General features: G+C 38.1%; 1 protein-coding gene across 1 annotated transcript; it reads left to right on the forward strand.

Moving 5' to 3' along the window:
- Window positions 1-4,203: 4,203 nt before the first annotated feature.
- On the forward strand, window positions 4,204-6,504 carry LOC107186817 (general transcription factor II-I repeat domain-containing protein 2-like). Its single transcript, XM_015574758.1, has 3 exons — window positions 4,204-4,237; window positions 4,328-5,011; window positions 6,437-6,504. Exons 1-3 carry the CDS (start codon window positions 4,204-4,206, stop codon window positions 6,502-6,504), a joined length of 786 nt encoding a protein of 261 aa, XP_015430244.1.
- Window positions 6,505-17,929: the final 11,425 nt, after the last annotated feature.

Consider the following 17,929-nt stretch of genomic DNA (forward strand, 5'->3'; position numbering starts at 1 on the left):
AGTTTCTGTATATCTAGAATTCCATTTCTTACAATCAGTAACAATTTGCATTATAAGACAGCTGCCAAAATGTTTAACAATGTCACTCAGAGAGAATATTGTTACAACAATTACGTCGTTAGAAATAATAAATTAATCGAGAAATAATTTTTTGCGCCATCGATCTAGAGATCCTGCGCAATTTTCGCGCATCTGCCCGCGCAAGTCGCGATCCGCACTCACGGTGTCGTTATCACGTTTATAAATAGAGGTGCGCCAGCATCTCAGAACATCTTCAGTTCTCATTGGTTCCTCGGTCTGCGCGGATCTTGGTCCATCTTCTTACTCTCTGATTGCTGAAGTGTGGACACAGAGGGTTTGAAAAGGTCCTCTCTCTTATTCGAACGTAACCACTGCGGTCACTTCTCTTTCTTCCAATTTCTCAACAATTATTGACCAGTCGTAAGTCATTGGTGGTCATCGGTCAGGGGGTTTTAAGAGATTCTCTCTGTTATCCGAACTCAACTCTTAGTTTCTCAACTCTTTATTTATTTTATTTATTTATTATTTTTTTATATGTATGCCTTGTTTTCAGATTTTACTACTGCAGTCCGATCCTTATTTAATTTAGTTATATTTATTTTAATTTAATTTGAATTGACGTAACCTAATAATTTTTAATTTCATTTAATTTTTTTTATTTTACACTTTTGAACTAGCTTCATCGTTACCAAACAAAGACATTCCTACCACCATTGGACTTCTCTTTTAATGCGGTTACTTTAGGTTCTTTATAATTATTATTTCGACAATTGATTAACCATTATTTAATTATGTTAGTTATAACATGTTGTAAAATGATTGTAATGTATACCGAGCAGTTATTACTTTATCTTCTTTCTCTCCCTTAACCCTCTTCTTCTGGTATCTCTCCAATGTACGCAAGTGATCGGCCGTGTTGCAGATCCCGAACGATCGGCCCCACAAACCAGCGATTTGATCGAGGGGGTGGTGGGCACGGACTGTGGGGCGTTGTCTGTAGGCACACAGTCGTTCTCCGCCGTAATTCGTGCCACGTTCCCCTGTAGAGACAGCACGTTGGGAATAATGGGGTCTCGTTACTGATCTGTATACATATATGGATACGGGATTGGGATTTACTGTCGTTACTTGTAATCTGCGCCATCTTTGAGAATAAACTCACTTCACCACCTGGCTAGAGGCAGGGTACTAACGATTTTCGATTCCTCGTACGCATAATTCGTAGAGTAGATATGTATGTAATACAAAATGTTTCTTACAGGAAACAGAAGGGGTAAACGATAAATCAGTCAGACATTTCGATGACGAAATCACTAATACTATAGAGTGTAACAAAAATGTTGCTCGACCCTGAAATGGGACACTCGTGAAGCAATTTGGAACAAGTTCTTCCTTAGCAAAAAAGTTTTTTTACACCAGCCGACGTTAAGAGTCGCAACGTCGAGTGGGTCCGGATTATTGCACCGAACATGCATTCACTTTACTTTACGACCACCAATACTGATCACCTACCACGATCATTTAATTTATCTTTCATCGAACACGAAAGTGCTCCATGTAGCCAAATACTTGCACAGCAGCAGTCGCATATCCGTTATTCTGTTCGTACCACCATAATATTGCGTAATACTCCTGTGAACTGAACATCTCTGTCGCCCAATTGCTAACCGACTGACAGAATTTTTCCAAAAGGGCTTCCTCTATCACCAAGTAGTTTCTTATCGTTACATTGTGAGTCCACACCCACTCCGGCAACAACATTTAGGTAAAAAGAAATCAGCGTTCTAGGAAAACACGTGCTTTGTAGAAGTGCAACGAACAAATCGTCGTACAGTTTCACCGAAGTGCGGTCTCTGTTAATTTACTGCCAGGATACCCATTGCTTTGAGATAGAAAGCAGAAACTACGTTTTCCTCGAGGAGCAGGAAAACAAATTTCACGGACACATGCTGAGTTGACGTTGCTTGGCCCTGTCCGAGCATCTTAGCAGAGGCCGGAGCGGACGTTTCGGTTATTTACGGCCTAATTGCTTCGGCCTCGTAACAGACATGGACTCACAAGGGAACATCCCAAATCGACAATTGCTGATTTTTATACAACTCTGTGAGATTGTAGTTCTCATAAAAATATTTGATACGTATTTCTTTTGAGCTGCTCTCATTCACGTTGAAGGGGTGAAAACAGCCCTAGATGGTAAAAGAACAAGGCGCACCGCTATTACGGTCGATTACCGTACCGCTACCACTCCAGATTATTTCAATGAAGTTAATGACAATATCAAAGTGTTAATGATAATTTATAATTTACACAAATATAAGCTGTTTCGTGGCTGGTGTTATCCCGTTTGGGGGATTTGCGATCGGGGTGAGAGAAAATAACTGAGCCTCGGACGTGTGGTGGTTGTGTACTTAGTTTTAATTTGAGTGAACAAAACTGTACGCACTGAATTTACAGCAATAAATAGAACAAAACACAATTAATGGTGTACGGTGTTATACAATAACGGTGATAGCCGAAAAGCTATGGTCCACGTGCGGTTAAGATGGATTAGAATAAAGGTAAAACACGTGGTGATCGATTGGCGATTGTAACGGTTGTGTTGAAGTCAGAGGTCACCGGAGAACACGGTGACAACGATCTGATGGTCGCTCAGGAAGGGGAATTGCGCGCCTGACCGAATTGCGAGCCACGCGCACGCGGTAATCGCGATGATTACGCTAATAGCGTTGAGGCGTTCGAATAGTTATCGCGCGTATTGAAGGCTGCAGAATTCGGTAAGAGCCTCGTTCCCGAACATAAGCAAATAATAATATAATTACAATTTATAATATAATTATTAATTAAATAATTAAATATTTATACTTTCTTTGTTTTTTATATTTATATATCATTTTATGATGATTTACTTTTATGATTTCCTATCGATATTGTTTTTCACCTCATTCAAATAATCTGGAGTAGTAGCGGCACAATAGTTGACCGTAATAGCGGAGCGCCCAATTCTTTTACCTGAACCGGGGCGCACCACTGTCTTTAATAGCTTACTGCGACGTTAATATGAACCGTATCACCCTACCGATAAGCTTATTTTATAGAAAACACTTCATCGAATATGGTAGTATTTATTTGGGATTTTAAAAATTGCAACCTCGAGCTAAAATGTGCACAATAAGAATTTGTTAATTTTTAGTATTACAAAAATGATTTTTCGACCTCGAAGAAATTTATTCAGGGAGGCTGATCATTCTGGATTAAAACAGAAACAGGAATCAACTGAATATGATAGATAGTTTCCGAGATATAAATTCATACGTCCAATCCATTTTCATGAATATGGCCTGTATTTTTGAAACCAATTCGAAACTCGAAAAATAATGACTTAACGCCCCCCGCACCTTCACAATTCTACGTGGATTATATCATAGCCCATTTTGAACAAAATCCCAGCCTTCGAAGAGAAAGTGATCGATTTGGCATGGAATGATCCTATTACGTTTTGTTTCCTCGTATTTTCTATAATAATCTATAAGATGGAGTACTTCAACGCGTATAATTAAACACATACGGCACTTTTAACCCTTTGCGGACGAGAGGCGACTCTCGGTCGCCACGACGTTTCGCGCGGCAGGACGAGTGGCGAGTGAGAGGCGACAGTCGGAGTTTATGTTAGATTTCGTTATCTCCAACCGAGGGGAATGAACTATTGGTTCTTGGAAAGGTTCCTTAGCTGTTGGTGTTCTTTCATACGAAGTGTGAAAAGACACATCAATTCAGAGATAAGATAAAATTAATAAAAGGTTCTTCTAAGACAGGCATGTCAAACACGCGGCCCGCCAATACATAGGTTGCGGCCCGCCGAGACTTTTTAAACATTTTTAAATATCAAGCTTTGACGCTTGAAGTTGGAAAGTTTGAACTTTTTGGTTGACGCTGGCGCGAGGCGTCAAATGAAAAGCGGCGGCCGAAACCGAACGGAGATAAAAACACAAGACGATCAGAAACATGATAGAACGCGGAGCGATCTAATGCGACACACGACACATGTTTGTCCAAGTCGTCACAAAGTGCAGTGTTTGCTCAATCGTTTGCGAATGATATTTTGAACTCTAAAGTGGATTTTGGTTTTTATTCATATTAAACTAAAAAGTTATTTAATAAAAATATAATCGAACTTCAAGAACAATGAGTAAGAAAAGATCAATTGAAGAGGAACATCGTAATTTTCAAGAAAAATGGGAACTGCAATATTTTTGTGTCCAAAACAAGAATAAAATATTATGCCTGATATGTAAAAACTCTATTTCAGTTGCTAAGGAATATAATCTTAAAAGGCACTATGACACAAATCATAAAACAAACTATGACCAATACGTTGCAAAACTTCGTGAAGACAAATTGTCGGAATTGAAATCAATTCTTCAAAAACAACAAAGTGTATTCACTAAATGTGTTGAAGACAATACAGCTGCTGTAAAAGTTAGTTATATATTATCACATTTAATCGCAAGCAGATCGAAACCATTTACGGAAGGGGAATTTATTAGTGAATGCTTAATTAAAGCGGCGGAAGTATTATGTCCAGCACAAATAAAGAAATTTAAAAGTGTAAGTTTAAGTCGAAATACTGTAGCTAGCAGAATTGATGAAATAGCCGAGAATTTGAGAAATCAGCATAATACAACAATATCAACATTTCAAGCCTACTCTATTGCAATTGATGAAAGTACAGATATTCGAAATATCGCTCAGCTGGCCGTTTTTATTCGCGGATGCGATGTTAATTTAAAAATAAGTGAAGAACTTTTGGAAATCATTCCTATGCATAATACAACCACTGGAGCTGATATTTTTGATGCACTTATGGAAGTTTTGAAGAAGTATAAGTTACCATTGGAAAAGTTCGTTTGTCTTGCAACTGATGGTGCACCTACCATGACCGGTATTACTAAAGGAGTTGTTGCAAGATTAAAAGAAACATGCAAACAGCATGGTAATAATAATTTTGAACATTTTCATTGTATTATTCACCAGCAAGTACTGTGCTCCAAAGTTTTAAATATCGGACATGTTTTAAAAATAGTCACCAAAATTGTAAATTATATTCGAGCACGTGGACTTAATCATCGTCAATTTGCTTCATTTCTGGAAGATATAGAATGTGAATACACCGATCTACCATATTATACGGAAGTTCGATGGCTTTCGAGTTATAAAGTGTTAAAACGATTCTTCAAATTGCTGGACGAAATCATAATTTTCTTGGAAACAAAAAATTATGAATGTGCTGAATTAAAAGATGGACAATGGATAAAGGACCTGGCTTTCTCAGTTGATATTACAAGTCATCTTAATCAACTTAATCTTAAGCTTCAAGGCAAAAATCATGTTGTTACAACGCTATTTGATAATATTAACGCTTTCAAACAAAAATTATTACTTTGGCGAAAACAAATAGAAAAAGAAAACTTGTCTCACTTTGAAAGCTGTCAATATCTATTGATTAAATCACCTAAATTAAAATTTACAGAATATGCTCACCAAATTAAATTGTTAGAAACGGAATTCGATCGAAGATTTTCTGATTTTAAAAGCTGTGAATTACAATTTCGTCTTTTTACTTCACCTCTATCTATCGATATTGAAATTGTTGATGAAAACTTACAAATGGAATTAATTGAAATCCAATGTGATTCTTTGCTGAAGCAAAAATGTATGGAAGTTGGAATTCCAGATTTTTATACATATTTATCTGTAGATCGGTTTCCTAAAATGTTATCGTTTGTTACGCGTATAATGGCTATGTTCGGAAGCACTTATTTATGCGAGCAACTATTTTCTTTAATGAAAAATAACAAAAATTCAGAAAGGTCAAGATTAACCGATCAACATTTATCATCAATTTTAAAAATTGCATCAGCTCAATATATTCAACGAAATTTTGATGACTTACTTTGTGAAAAACGATGTCAAATATCTTCTCAAAAGTAATATTAAACTGTGATTTTGTTTATTTCTTATTATAACTTTTATTTTTGTTTTTTATAAAAAATATAAAATATTTATAGTTTAAGTTTAAAAAATAACATGAAATATAAAATGTCTATGTATGTATTGCATATTATACAATATAATATACAATAAAATGTAAAATATTTTTTTAGTTTAAAAAATGACATGAAATATAAAACGACTATGTATGTATAATATACAATACATTGAGCTTGACATTGAGTCTAATAAATACATAATACATAATATAATCATTCTAAAAATCGTATTTTATTCATTTTTTCAACATTGAAAACATGCGGCCCCCAACTTAATACAAAATAGATCATGTGGCCCGTAATATCATATGAGTTTGACATGCCTGTTCTAAGACATGAGACGACCTATTTTTGTGATACATGTCCAGATAAGCCAAGAATGCATCTTGGTCAATGTTTTATAAATTATCATACCAAGCGAAACTACAGATCTTAATTTTTCTAAAATTATATTCATAAAGGTGTGAATATAGATATACTATCGAAATATAACGTTTTTGTAAGATAATTTATATGTAAGATCATTTAATTGTACCATGTAAGACACTCGAACTATGTGCAAAAATCGCCACGTCCTGCTACCTAACCCGGCTGAAAAAGTCGTCGACCCGCAATGGGTTAAGATTTCTAGATATTTCTCTTACGGTATGCGTTGCTGGTCGATCCTCAAATGGTTGAAATCCAGTATGCAGGTATAAAAGTTCCCCGCGGCCTATAGCGAAACGTCCGTTCCGGCCTCTGCTAAGGTACTCGGACAGGGCCAAGCAGCGTCAACTCAACATGTGTTCGTCAAATTTGGTTTCCTGCTCCTCGAGGAAAACGTAGTTTCTGCTTTCTATCTCGAAGCAATGGGTATCCTAGAAGTAAATTCACGAAGCCCGCGCTTCGGTGAAACTACACGACAGTTCGTTCGTTGCACTCCTGCAAAGCACGTGTTATCCTAGAAGGCTGGCTTCTTTTTATCTAAATCTTGTTGCCGCGGTGAGAGGGAACTCACAATGTAACGATGTGAAACTGCTTGGGTGTAGAAGAAGCCCTTTATGAGAAATTCTGTCAGTCAGTTAGAAATGGGGCGACAGAGATGTTCATTTCACGGGAGCATTACGCAATGTTCTGGTGATACGCACAGAATAACGGATATGCTGCTGCTGCTGTGCAAGCGTTTGGCTACGTCAACCATCTGACAAATTGAAAACAACCGGTTCTTTGCAGGGCCACGAATTTTCCTAATGTAGGAATAACACGTTCGATTAAAAATACAGTAAGTGATCGTGACGGCTGATCAGTGTTAGTGGTCGTGCAATGAAGTGAATACGTATACGGTGGAATAACCCAGACGCAGTTGACGTTACAACCCCTAACGTCGGCTGGCGCCGTACATCTCCGATCACCTACGAACTGGGCGCTACCATACCATAAACCGTTTCGTCCGTCGATGCCCAGAATATTTCCAGTGACCAAGTGACACAGGTTTGCAAACTCCCGGTAACTTTCCGAAAGGGTGAGTTCTAATCAATTTTTCGCTGATTATTATTGTTGTAATTTAACGCAAGCTAAGACTTATTTCCGGCGATAATTCTGCACATGCGAAGTTTCTGTACATTGTCAATCAGTAACATTGTTGCTCATTATTAAACTACGGATTTTTATCTCAATATCGAACTACGATCACTTCTCGTTTATTCTCTGTTACATTACCTTTTCGTTAAGACGTTATTTGAAAAGGAAATTTACAAATTCCTCAGCCTCTCTCTTTTCAATTAATTATTAGTTTCCGTTCTGTTTAACAAAATAATTGTGTATTCATCTTTTTACGTTACACATGATTTTCCTTCATTTATGCTTCATTCATTAATCTTTTTCAATAACAAACGAAAGATGATAAAAACTATGATTTTATTTGCTATTATACGCAGTTTCCTGCGATGCATGCCGACTTGCTTGTTCGGAGCTTCGCAGTACAAGCGCGGCGTGCAGCCAACGCTACCGCGGTAGCTGCGCCGGCATACCCACGCGCTGATTGGTCGGGGTTTTTTGTTAAGATCTTATCTCTATCGTTAACGAAGCCTCAGATTACAATTTTCCTAAGGAAAACGTTGTTCCAAATTACCCCCCAAATGTCCCGCTTCCGGCTCGAGAAACATTTTAGTTACATCCTGTGTATGTATACCCGAAACGTCACGTATAAGGGCCACCGAGCCATGCGTACGACGGAGAGCACCGATGCCGCGGCACACTCTACTGCGCTTTCTCGCTCAGACGCCATCCCCGCACCCCTCTCAGACGATAGCACGGGCGACGGAGAGCGACGATCACGCAGCACTCACGCTCTCACTCACTCCGGTCGGAATGTGCGTTCCGACGGAGAGGGCCGACCCCGCTACACTCTCGCTCTCTCTTGCTTCGACAGTCGGCTCCGAATTCCAGGAATGTTACGGCCACGACAGGATTAAAGGAGCCAAGGCGTTTCTCGTAAATGAAAATGGGAGAGCGGGTATTCAATAACCCGAGCACGCCAAACATGGGGCTTCCCGGCTAAACCACGGGTAAGGTGGCTACCGGTAATCGTCGATAATTCAGTCCTTACATATACATATATCTCAGTGGTATTTTGGTATTTTGTTGTATACCATCCCGCCCGACTCCTCTGGGCCTCCACTCATAGATGCGTCCTGGACGTCTAGTGTGAGTTACTCGAGCACCGACCAATAGTTGCGTGTTGAGCAACTGGCCAGGCAGCATCCCGGCACCGCCCCTCCCCCAGATACCCTCCGACCGCCGGTTTTTTTTCGGCGCCGTGTTCGCTCGTACCGACCGTGCACGTGTCGTCTTTCTTGCAGTACCATCCGTGACGCAATACGCGCACCGCTCTCTGTACAAACTGCACTCCGCCGTCCTTTCTCTGTCACCGGGGATTCCCGTACCGTGCAGACAATTCGATCGAGTAGATGATCACGAGAGGTTCCGATTCGCTGAGCTCTCAGCCGTAGTTCCGTACCGTCTCGATAATACGTAGATAATTAGTATAGTAGACATTCGTTTCCCGCGCTCCCGTTATCTGTACGTTCCCGTTATCTGTACGTTCGTCTCCATCAGGAGAGGCACCCAAATATGGAATATCGCGATCATTAAACAATCCACAAATTTGAATATCTTTGTTCAATGACTTCGCTACGTCTTTTCTTGCACTGTCTTCTTTATTACGGCCATACTTCATAGCCGCTGTGTTGACAGAGGAAGGATATAAGATACTTTCGACCATCGCTACACAAGACGTTGTTTCCCTCATGCGACACACTGCTCCAAAATTCGAAGCAGTCAGCATTTCATCCTTCAGAGCTCTCCACAAATTCGAATTGTATTTGTCCCTCGTGTTCATTTCTATCTTTATAAAATTTTTTGCATTGTTGCGAAGCTTTTGAAAATGTTCGTCTCGAAGTCGAAGTAATAGATCATTCGGAAGATCTGGTCTGATTTAAATTTCTTTCTCTTGCCATTGGTCATTCGCAATTGTTTCGTTTTGCAACTTCTTGCTGCCGTCGTTCTTCCAGTTTTTTTTTACTACTGGTGCAACGTTCTTACCCATATTTTTATACAGTTCCGTAACGACCTGTTGCGTGTTATACTGCGTAACGGCTCCTGCAACTCTAGCATTGTATAGGCCCCTTCCACCAAAATTAATACGCTTTCCATCAATCTCCTTGCAGATTATTGAATTGAACGTTTCTGCGGGATTGTTTGTAACATTCATTAACAAACTATCAGAATAGCAACTGAAGAATCGTATAACTTTCTCAACTTCGTTATACAGGCGTCGTATAGCTGCGACAGTTGCACTCCTTATGCTTGCCAAATATATAACTAGGAGTATTTAAAATATCTTTCTGAACTTTTCTAGCTTTGACATGCTGAGGCTCTTTTTGCTGTTTTTGTGCGTTGACTGCTAAAACGACTTCGCTCCGAATATTTAAAATATTCTTTTTAATAATATGTCGATGCGCAATAAAGTCACGATTTCTATGTCCTTTCGTTTGACTTTTTTCTGCAATATGTCTCAACTTTTTACATAAATTCCGAAGTAAATGATTACTACACTCAATTTTCCTAACGGTTACCCTTTGCTCTCGGTACGGTCTGTTATTTACAATACTGTAGTACACGTTGCTATCATCATCAGCCACAACCGTTCTATACATATATTAGCCCATGCATATCAATGCTGCACTTGAAACCATCAGAGATCACTTTTCATACTGCGAGAACTGACATGACGGTCACAGTTTTTATAACATTTGTGACATTTTGGGGTTGCAGCTTTTCGTTCCGCCATGTCACATATTGCACAGTACTTATTGCGTATGCCAATGAACATGACTTTTCCTGTACGAAAACCTACAATGGCTCCACCACCGGAAAATGAATTATAATTGATTCCATACGATCTCTTCATCCAACTATTGTCCGCTACGACAGTTATGTATGGAATACCGTCGACGACTTCATTATATTCAAGCGCTCGTCGTCTTTCTTCTTCACCTGCTGCCTGCATTATGTGCATTGCGGTCTTTATGAACTCATCTACAAGTTTCTCACGATGCCTCTGATACGTCGTTTCAGCCATGCAGGGCATATTAATGGTGCCACATAATTCTTCTAATTGCGCATAGCCAATTTCGATTGTAATAGTTCCGATCGTCAAAGCCTCGTTTGCATTCATTATATCTGAACGCAGCGGTTCTGACCAAATGGTAGCTTCGTAATTCTAGATTTAGCACTTGAAGCGAAACTGTGTAAAGCACCCACGCTGGTCAGTACCGATCATTTTCCAATCGCGAAAATCACATTCAATACCTTGCGCATGATTATGGAATGTTCTATGAACCTCGTTCCAGAAAAACTGAACATCAATAATGCGGCGGCCAGTTGGTACATTTTCCAAAATGCGCTCAACATCTACGTGTTCGTATTAACGACGAGATTGTTGTCGCTACCGCATATGGCATTTTGTAAGGTGTATCTCACACTGCAAATTCGCTTTATGCCACAATGTTTTCGTCATTTTTGCAAAAAACGTTCTGAGAAATGCGCCCCACATCTATACATATACAGGGTGGCCCACCTAACTCTTAACAGCTCAATATGTCGAAAACTATGCCATCGATTTTACAGTTCCTGGTCTTAAATTGGATAAATCTGAAGGGCCTTTCTAACTACATAAACGTGAAGTGGCCTCCCCTTTCCCTTTAAGGGGGGGGGAGGGACCTTTATAATTTTAAATGGAACCCCTATAAAACGTTACATATTTAGATTCTACAGGAATAAACAAGTAAATTTTGTCTGAAACATTTTTTTCTTAGATATTTCCATGATGAGATATAACAGTTTGAAGTTTCGACTTGTAGATACTTACTTGCAGCGCTCGGAAATTGCGTTAGTGAATTATACGCGCTTCAGTCCTTTGCTTATTCGTCAAGAAATAAAATTTTCTTTAAATTAAATGTTCAAAATGTCCATCACGGGCTTGTAGACATTTACTTACTCGAAACATCAAAGTTGTTCTAACATTTGTTAACATTTCGGGAGTCACTGAAGCGAAAGCGTCACGTATTCTTTGTTTCATATTCTTTTTTGTCGTGCGCGATTCAAACATAACTTTGTCCTTTATATATCCCCATAAGGAAAAATCTAATGGTGTTAGATCGGAGGATCGAGGAGGCCATTGATGAGGTCCCCCACGACCTATCCATTTGTTCCCAAATTTTTCATTCGAAAATTATCTGGTGATGATTGCAAAATGTGGAGGAGCGCCGTCTTGTTAGAACCACATTTCTCTTCTAATGTGTAGTGGCACATCTTCCAAAAGCACAGGTAAATGATTTTTTAATAAATCACAATAACTTTCAGATTTTACAGTTTCTTCAAAAACATAAGGTCCAATCACAAAATCTCCTATTATGCCAAACCAAAAATTTAAAGATCATCGATGTTGAAAGGGAACAGATCGCATGCAATGTGGGTTTTCAACGGCCCAATAATGTAGATTATGTTTATTTACATTTCCTGAATTCATAAAAGTAGCCTCATCGTAAAAAAGTCATTTTCCATAACACCCTGCAGCCACTCACAAAATGTTACGCGGTGATCGTAGTCTGCCATCGAAAGCTCTTGTGTTAAAATCAAATGATATGGATGATATTTTTGCTGTTTCAAAATTCGTTGAATCGAAGAACGACTGATATGTGATGTTTGTGCAAGTTTACGTTGACTAATTTGAGGATTTAATTTAATTGCAGCAAGAATATTGACAGTATTATTTTCATTAATGACAAGTTTAGGTTTATTGCGAGATTTTTTACACAATCCACCGTGCTCACAAAGCCGCTTTTCTAAATTATAAAATGTTACATGAGATTTTTCGATCCCATGACGTTCAAAAAACATCACTGCTGCACACCGATAATTTTTTTGGCATTCACCTAAAACTAATAACATATTCACTTCTGTATCAAAAATAGCCATAATCGCAATGTTACTGCTTGAATAACAGCTCTAAACTGAGAACGTTTTCATGGATAATTGAGTCAAATTCAGGAATTGTAAATATTATTGTTTTTGTTTCTTTACGAGTAAGCAAAGGACTCAAGCGCGTAGAATTCAATAACGCAATTTCCGAGCGCTTCAAGTAAGTACCTACAAGTCGAAATTTCAAACTATTATATCTCTTCATGGAAATATCTGACAAAAAAATGTTTCAGACAAAATTTACTTCTTTTTTCCTGTAGAATCTAAAGATGTAACGTTTTATAGGGGGTTCCATTTAAAATTATAAAGGTACCGCCGCCCACCCTTAAAGGGGAAGGGGGGCCACTTCACGTTTATGTAGTTAGAAAGGCCCTTCAGATTCATGCAATTTAAGACCAAGAACTTTAAAATCGAGGGCATAGTTTTCGAGATATTGAGCTGTTAAAAGTTAGGTGGGCCACTCTGTATATTGAATTTCTACAATAATCCTGATCAGACGCATTTGTATGACCGAACCTTCTTCTGTTTTCCGACAAAAGTTTCGCCTGTAAATCGTTTCCCTCTATCGTAACTGTGGCAACTTCAATCGTCAGTATCACCAACTCTTTTTGTTTTTGTCGCCTGTAAAATAGAACGCATAAAGCTATAAACATTTCTACGGAAATTTACACAAATTATCGAAATGTATAAATCTGAGGCAGTTAGAGTTTCATATAAGCTGTTTTACGGAAGAGCCTTTTCTTTGATGGAAACTTCTGATCGGTATCTCGCTTGTTTCCTATTTGTACTTGTGTTTTTGTACAAATTACTGGAAATTGCGATTATTAAAATTACAGTTTTATAACTGAAATCCGTCAATTGCAATTGATACTACAAGATATAAACTCTTTATTGCTCCAAACGCCAATTCTCTCTTCAATGCGGTTGCCGACTCCGAAAAACAAAACTTTGCGTGTCGCGCGTCGCATCGTGCGTCGCCTAAGTTGTCGTGAGGGCGTTTTCTCATTTGTCTTCTTCTCGACGATTCGGCTAACAATAATCGGCCACTGTCAGGGCCGCCAATTAGTCAAACATAGATACAACATGTTTCATAAATTTATCTCGTTCTTGCAAACATTACGACGCACACGCTTCGCAAATTACAAAACAGTATTGCGGAACGTGCAAGAGCGTGTTTGGTGATGGTGTGTCCATGTTGATCCCCTTCTAAATTAATTCAGATTTAATAACAATTGGCCTCTATCGAGACCACCAATTATTCAAACATAGGAATAACGAATAAATTCAAATTCTGAAGTGAAAAGTGACAGTGCGATTACTGAGGTGGCGCCTAAATCGATTTCCGATGGACGTGATTTGTCGATAAGTGTGCTCTGTTTAACTGACACGGAATTCGGAGTTTGTCTCCAACGCTTGCATCGCCTTAAGGAAATGCTTAAGAATAAGAAATGACTATGAATACCGCCCAAGATCTCTTTCTACGACGTTTACTGTACACTGAACAGACAGACGAGAATCCGTTTGCGACCATGATCACTTCGCTGATTTTCCGACATATCGAACACCCTTGATCTGACAACGTTGCGTTGGTTTAGACTTGGTAACACTGTAGAAGTTTCACTAGTTGAGCCCGAATAGATTAAAGGTAGATAATGTCCAAATTCGCCGTTCTCATAACGTCGAAAACAGCATAAAATCTCTGAATTTTTGTACGATCGATATTTCCGAACATGAGACACGAAGTCCCATAAGATGATAAGTCTATTCTATACCTCGTCTATGGTATGTGCATGTCAAAGACACTATACACGTATATGTACATGGTGCATACGAAATGTCCAAAATATAAAAAAGGAATGAAGTAATTCTTTTTAAACAGCCCATTTAAGTTCACTTATTGTTAGAAATGACTCTTCATTGTACTTTTTAATTAACAATACGTAGGGATTTGAAGATGTAATTATATGGAAACCAGAATCAAGTAAAATTACATTTAAAAACTAGTGTTAGTAGTTACCTTTGAAAACATAAATATAAAAATAATCTTATTAAATTAATTAATAATCTATATACGTACGTCCAAGCCGGCGTTCATCTCCATATCCATCATGATGTTGGCTGAAGGTGTTTACAGGGATTCGGATAAATCAAAATAGAAACACACTAATCACACAGGTTTAATTACTCAATGAATGACAACTAAAAATATTTATGAAAGGCGATTAAAAGATAAATTGCATTTATTGTCGATATGTCTCATAATTTCAATGACATGAATAATTTCAATGACTCCTAATGTAAATCACGCACCGAAGGACTGACAAGAGAATATGTGAAAAGGTGAACATTTCAATAATACTGTACCCAAAAAGAAACATTAAAAGGTACTTTAAACCTTTGGTAATTTTAATTTTTCTATATTCAGAATTAAATTGAAACTTCGATGGTAAAGTATGACAACAAAAAGTATGAGACTAAAGAACTGTAACAAATAACAGGAATGACAGTATACAAAGGAACGTGCCACTGATTCGGTCTCTACTATCACGATTTTCTCTTGTTGACTAGTAACCATGGAAACACCCAACGAAAAGATTACACACAGTCAGGAATCAATATTCACAGATGTTCTTCGAACCACTTGTTGCAACGTTTTGAAAAGAGCAACCAGTGTGTAAAAATCACTGTAATGTTACTTAAAATATTTCGTGGAAATAAGTTTATAAACAATCCGTCGAATGTCCAATTGGTTTGTGATTGAATTTTGTAGAAATATTATACTTACGTTCTATTGTTTCTTGAATTGAACCCATTTTTCCCGAAATATCTAAAATTCTAGTCAAATCAAAATGTGATGTAGTACAAGTAAAATTAAGGGGGTTTCCAGTGATCACTTTCCTTTTCTGTATTTATAAAGATACAAAACGGTGAAATTTAAGATTATCTACTAATTTTGTGAAAAGTAGTGGTACAAATTAATTTGTATCTGCAACTCTTAGTTACCCGCAGTTCGCTTTGTTTATTTCGATCATGAAGTATTGGTCTATATAAATTTTTATAAAGAATTTAAAATGACTTTTATAACATAGAAATCATAAAACAATTCTTACTTTTCTAAATTTTAATTGACGATAAAAAGTTGTAAATTTGAGAAAATATGGCTAACTTTTCTGAAGTTTTCTCTGCAAACGGAGGTCATTGAATACACGATTATTTTGCGATACAGAAAAACAGCTTATAACTGAAACTTATAAAACTGAAAAATTAAGCTCTATCGTATGTATATCCATAGAAGATTTTTAGAACTTACCATCGACCCCAGGGAAATTACTATACACATTTCACTAACAACGATTCCAACAATATTTTTTTCCTTTTTGGCACATTTTGGTACTCGATCTGTCAAAAAGGATCACGACGAAAACTTTAACATACACAACACGCACAGTAGCAGGAAAGGCAAAAAGAAGAGTGTTGAACGAAAATATCATTGTATTAATAAAAGTGCCATTGTTCATATACATATTAACATTTTACATCGTAACACTTATTCACATATTCATATATTAATTCTCCCCCTAAGTTCCTCTTAAGCTCTATCTTACAATACCTGGAGTCGTTCGTAATACGGGAAAGAGGCCTATGCATCAACATTCAACAACAACACCTCTTTAAACACCAGGATAACAAACTTTATTTAGATTCGGGTCTTTTACAGTCTGTCCATAACCGAAAGCACAGTACTCGAATATTGCTTGAGATATGCTTGCGTTTCAATATCCCAAATATTCACATCTTTCTCGCAGTTCACTTTGTTTCACATACACACTTATTTTCAATCCACGAGACGCGACAAGCATTCAAACTGAATCCTTCGTGATATCGAACTTGAATGCTTTTTTATCAACTCTACTGACAAACGATCGGCTATTTTCCGAATCGGATAGCGATACATTTCAAAACTGACACACTTTCTTGCCTTTTTGGATCAAACTGGCATAAGGTGTGGATAATCAATGAAGAATATTATTTTATTTAACACCAATCCCATTTTCAATTCTTTCACATTACTACAGTTCTCCAGTCTTTTTTCAATTCAATCCTGATTTCATCAAAATACTTTTTATTTATGGAAATTGTTACTAATATGTGTATTTCGCTTAAAACGTGTAGTTAGACTGACAAGAAGTGTATCCCAGGTGTCCGCCTCCGACTGCTTTGGTTCTCGGATATGTTTTACAGGATCGAAAAATAAGAGATACGTATTGTTTTATATTGGCCCGTTTTCATATTTGGGGGGTGAAACCATCTGTCACAGTTTCGACCCGGAAGTACCATCTCGAAAATCAGAGGAGATACACGCAAATTTTCAATAGGCGGGTTCCGTGGTTGTTTATATCTATAATAGTGTGGGGAAATTCGGCGTTAGGGGGAAATAATCCACACATATACGTAAATCGTTTATTACGCTTTTGTCTAAGATCGCTTGGAACGTTGTTGCTCGTGCAACACTTGAGGCCTGACTGCCCCTTTTGTGTGTCCCCGGGACGGCTTTTCAAGAGGGCCGTCGTCTGACGCATCGAACGAGAACGTTCTCGATTATTCGACAATGTATACAGACGACGGTCCTCGCTGTTCCGGGAACTTTCGCCCGAGCAGCCGAAATGCGTCTTGTCGCAACGCGCTGATCGGCACGTCGTCTATCAGGCGGCGCGTAATGTAATGTTAAGAAACGTTGATGTAACACCCGGAGTTAGCAAAAAATTATTGCCGAAATTTAAAGGACCATACGTGGTTAAGCGTGTATTAGATAAGGATCGATATGTTGTATGTGATCCGGAAGGAGAACAATTAACTCAAATGCCTTTTGAGGGAATTTGTCCGCCCGAAAATATGAAACGATGGGTAAAAGAAGAGTGCAATTGAGACAAGATGTTAAATTATAAGCGCAAATTATTATAAGAATATACAGTTAAGTTATGTACTTTACACATTAATCTTTTGTATGTAATCTTTATGGAATTTTCACGATAGTATTATTATTATTAGCAATAGTAGTAGTCTTATGTACCCGTATGTATTGTCATGTATGGCTACGCATCACTGTGCAATCTTATGTACCCTTAAGCTGCGATATGATTGGGGACAATCATTTGGTCAGGATGGCCGAACTGTAGTCGCGATACCTTTTTTTTTTTTTTTTCGCGGGGGAAATGCATTATGCACACCTCGGAGTCCTGGGGTGGGACTCCGAGGTAGTGTGGGACTCTCACCCACTAAAACCCCCGCGGCAGCCTTCTCGGGCGGAACTCGGCGGTGGCGGGATCTCGTATGAACGC

The sequence above is a fragment of the Dufourea novaeangliae genome, unplaced genomic scaffold (genome assembly GCF_001272555.1).
Source record: "Dufourea novaeangliae isolate 0120121106 unplaced genomic scaffold, ASM127255v1 scaffold102, whole genome shotgun sequence".
In the NCBI taxonomy this organism is placed as follows: Eukaryota; Metazoa; Arthropoda; class Insecta; order Hymenoptera; family Halictidae; genus Dufourea; species Dufourea novaeangliae.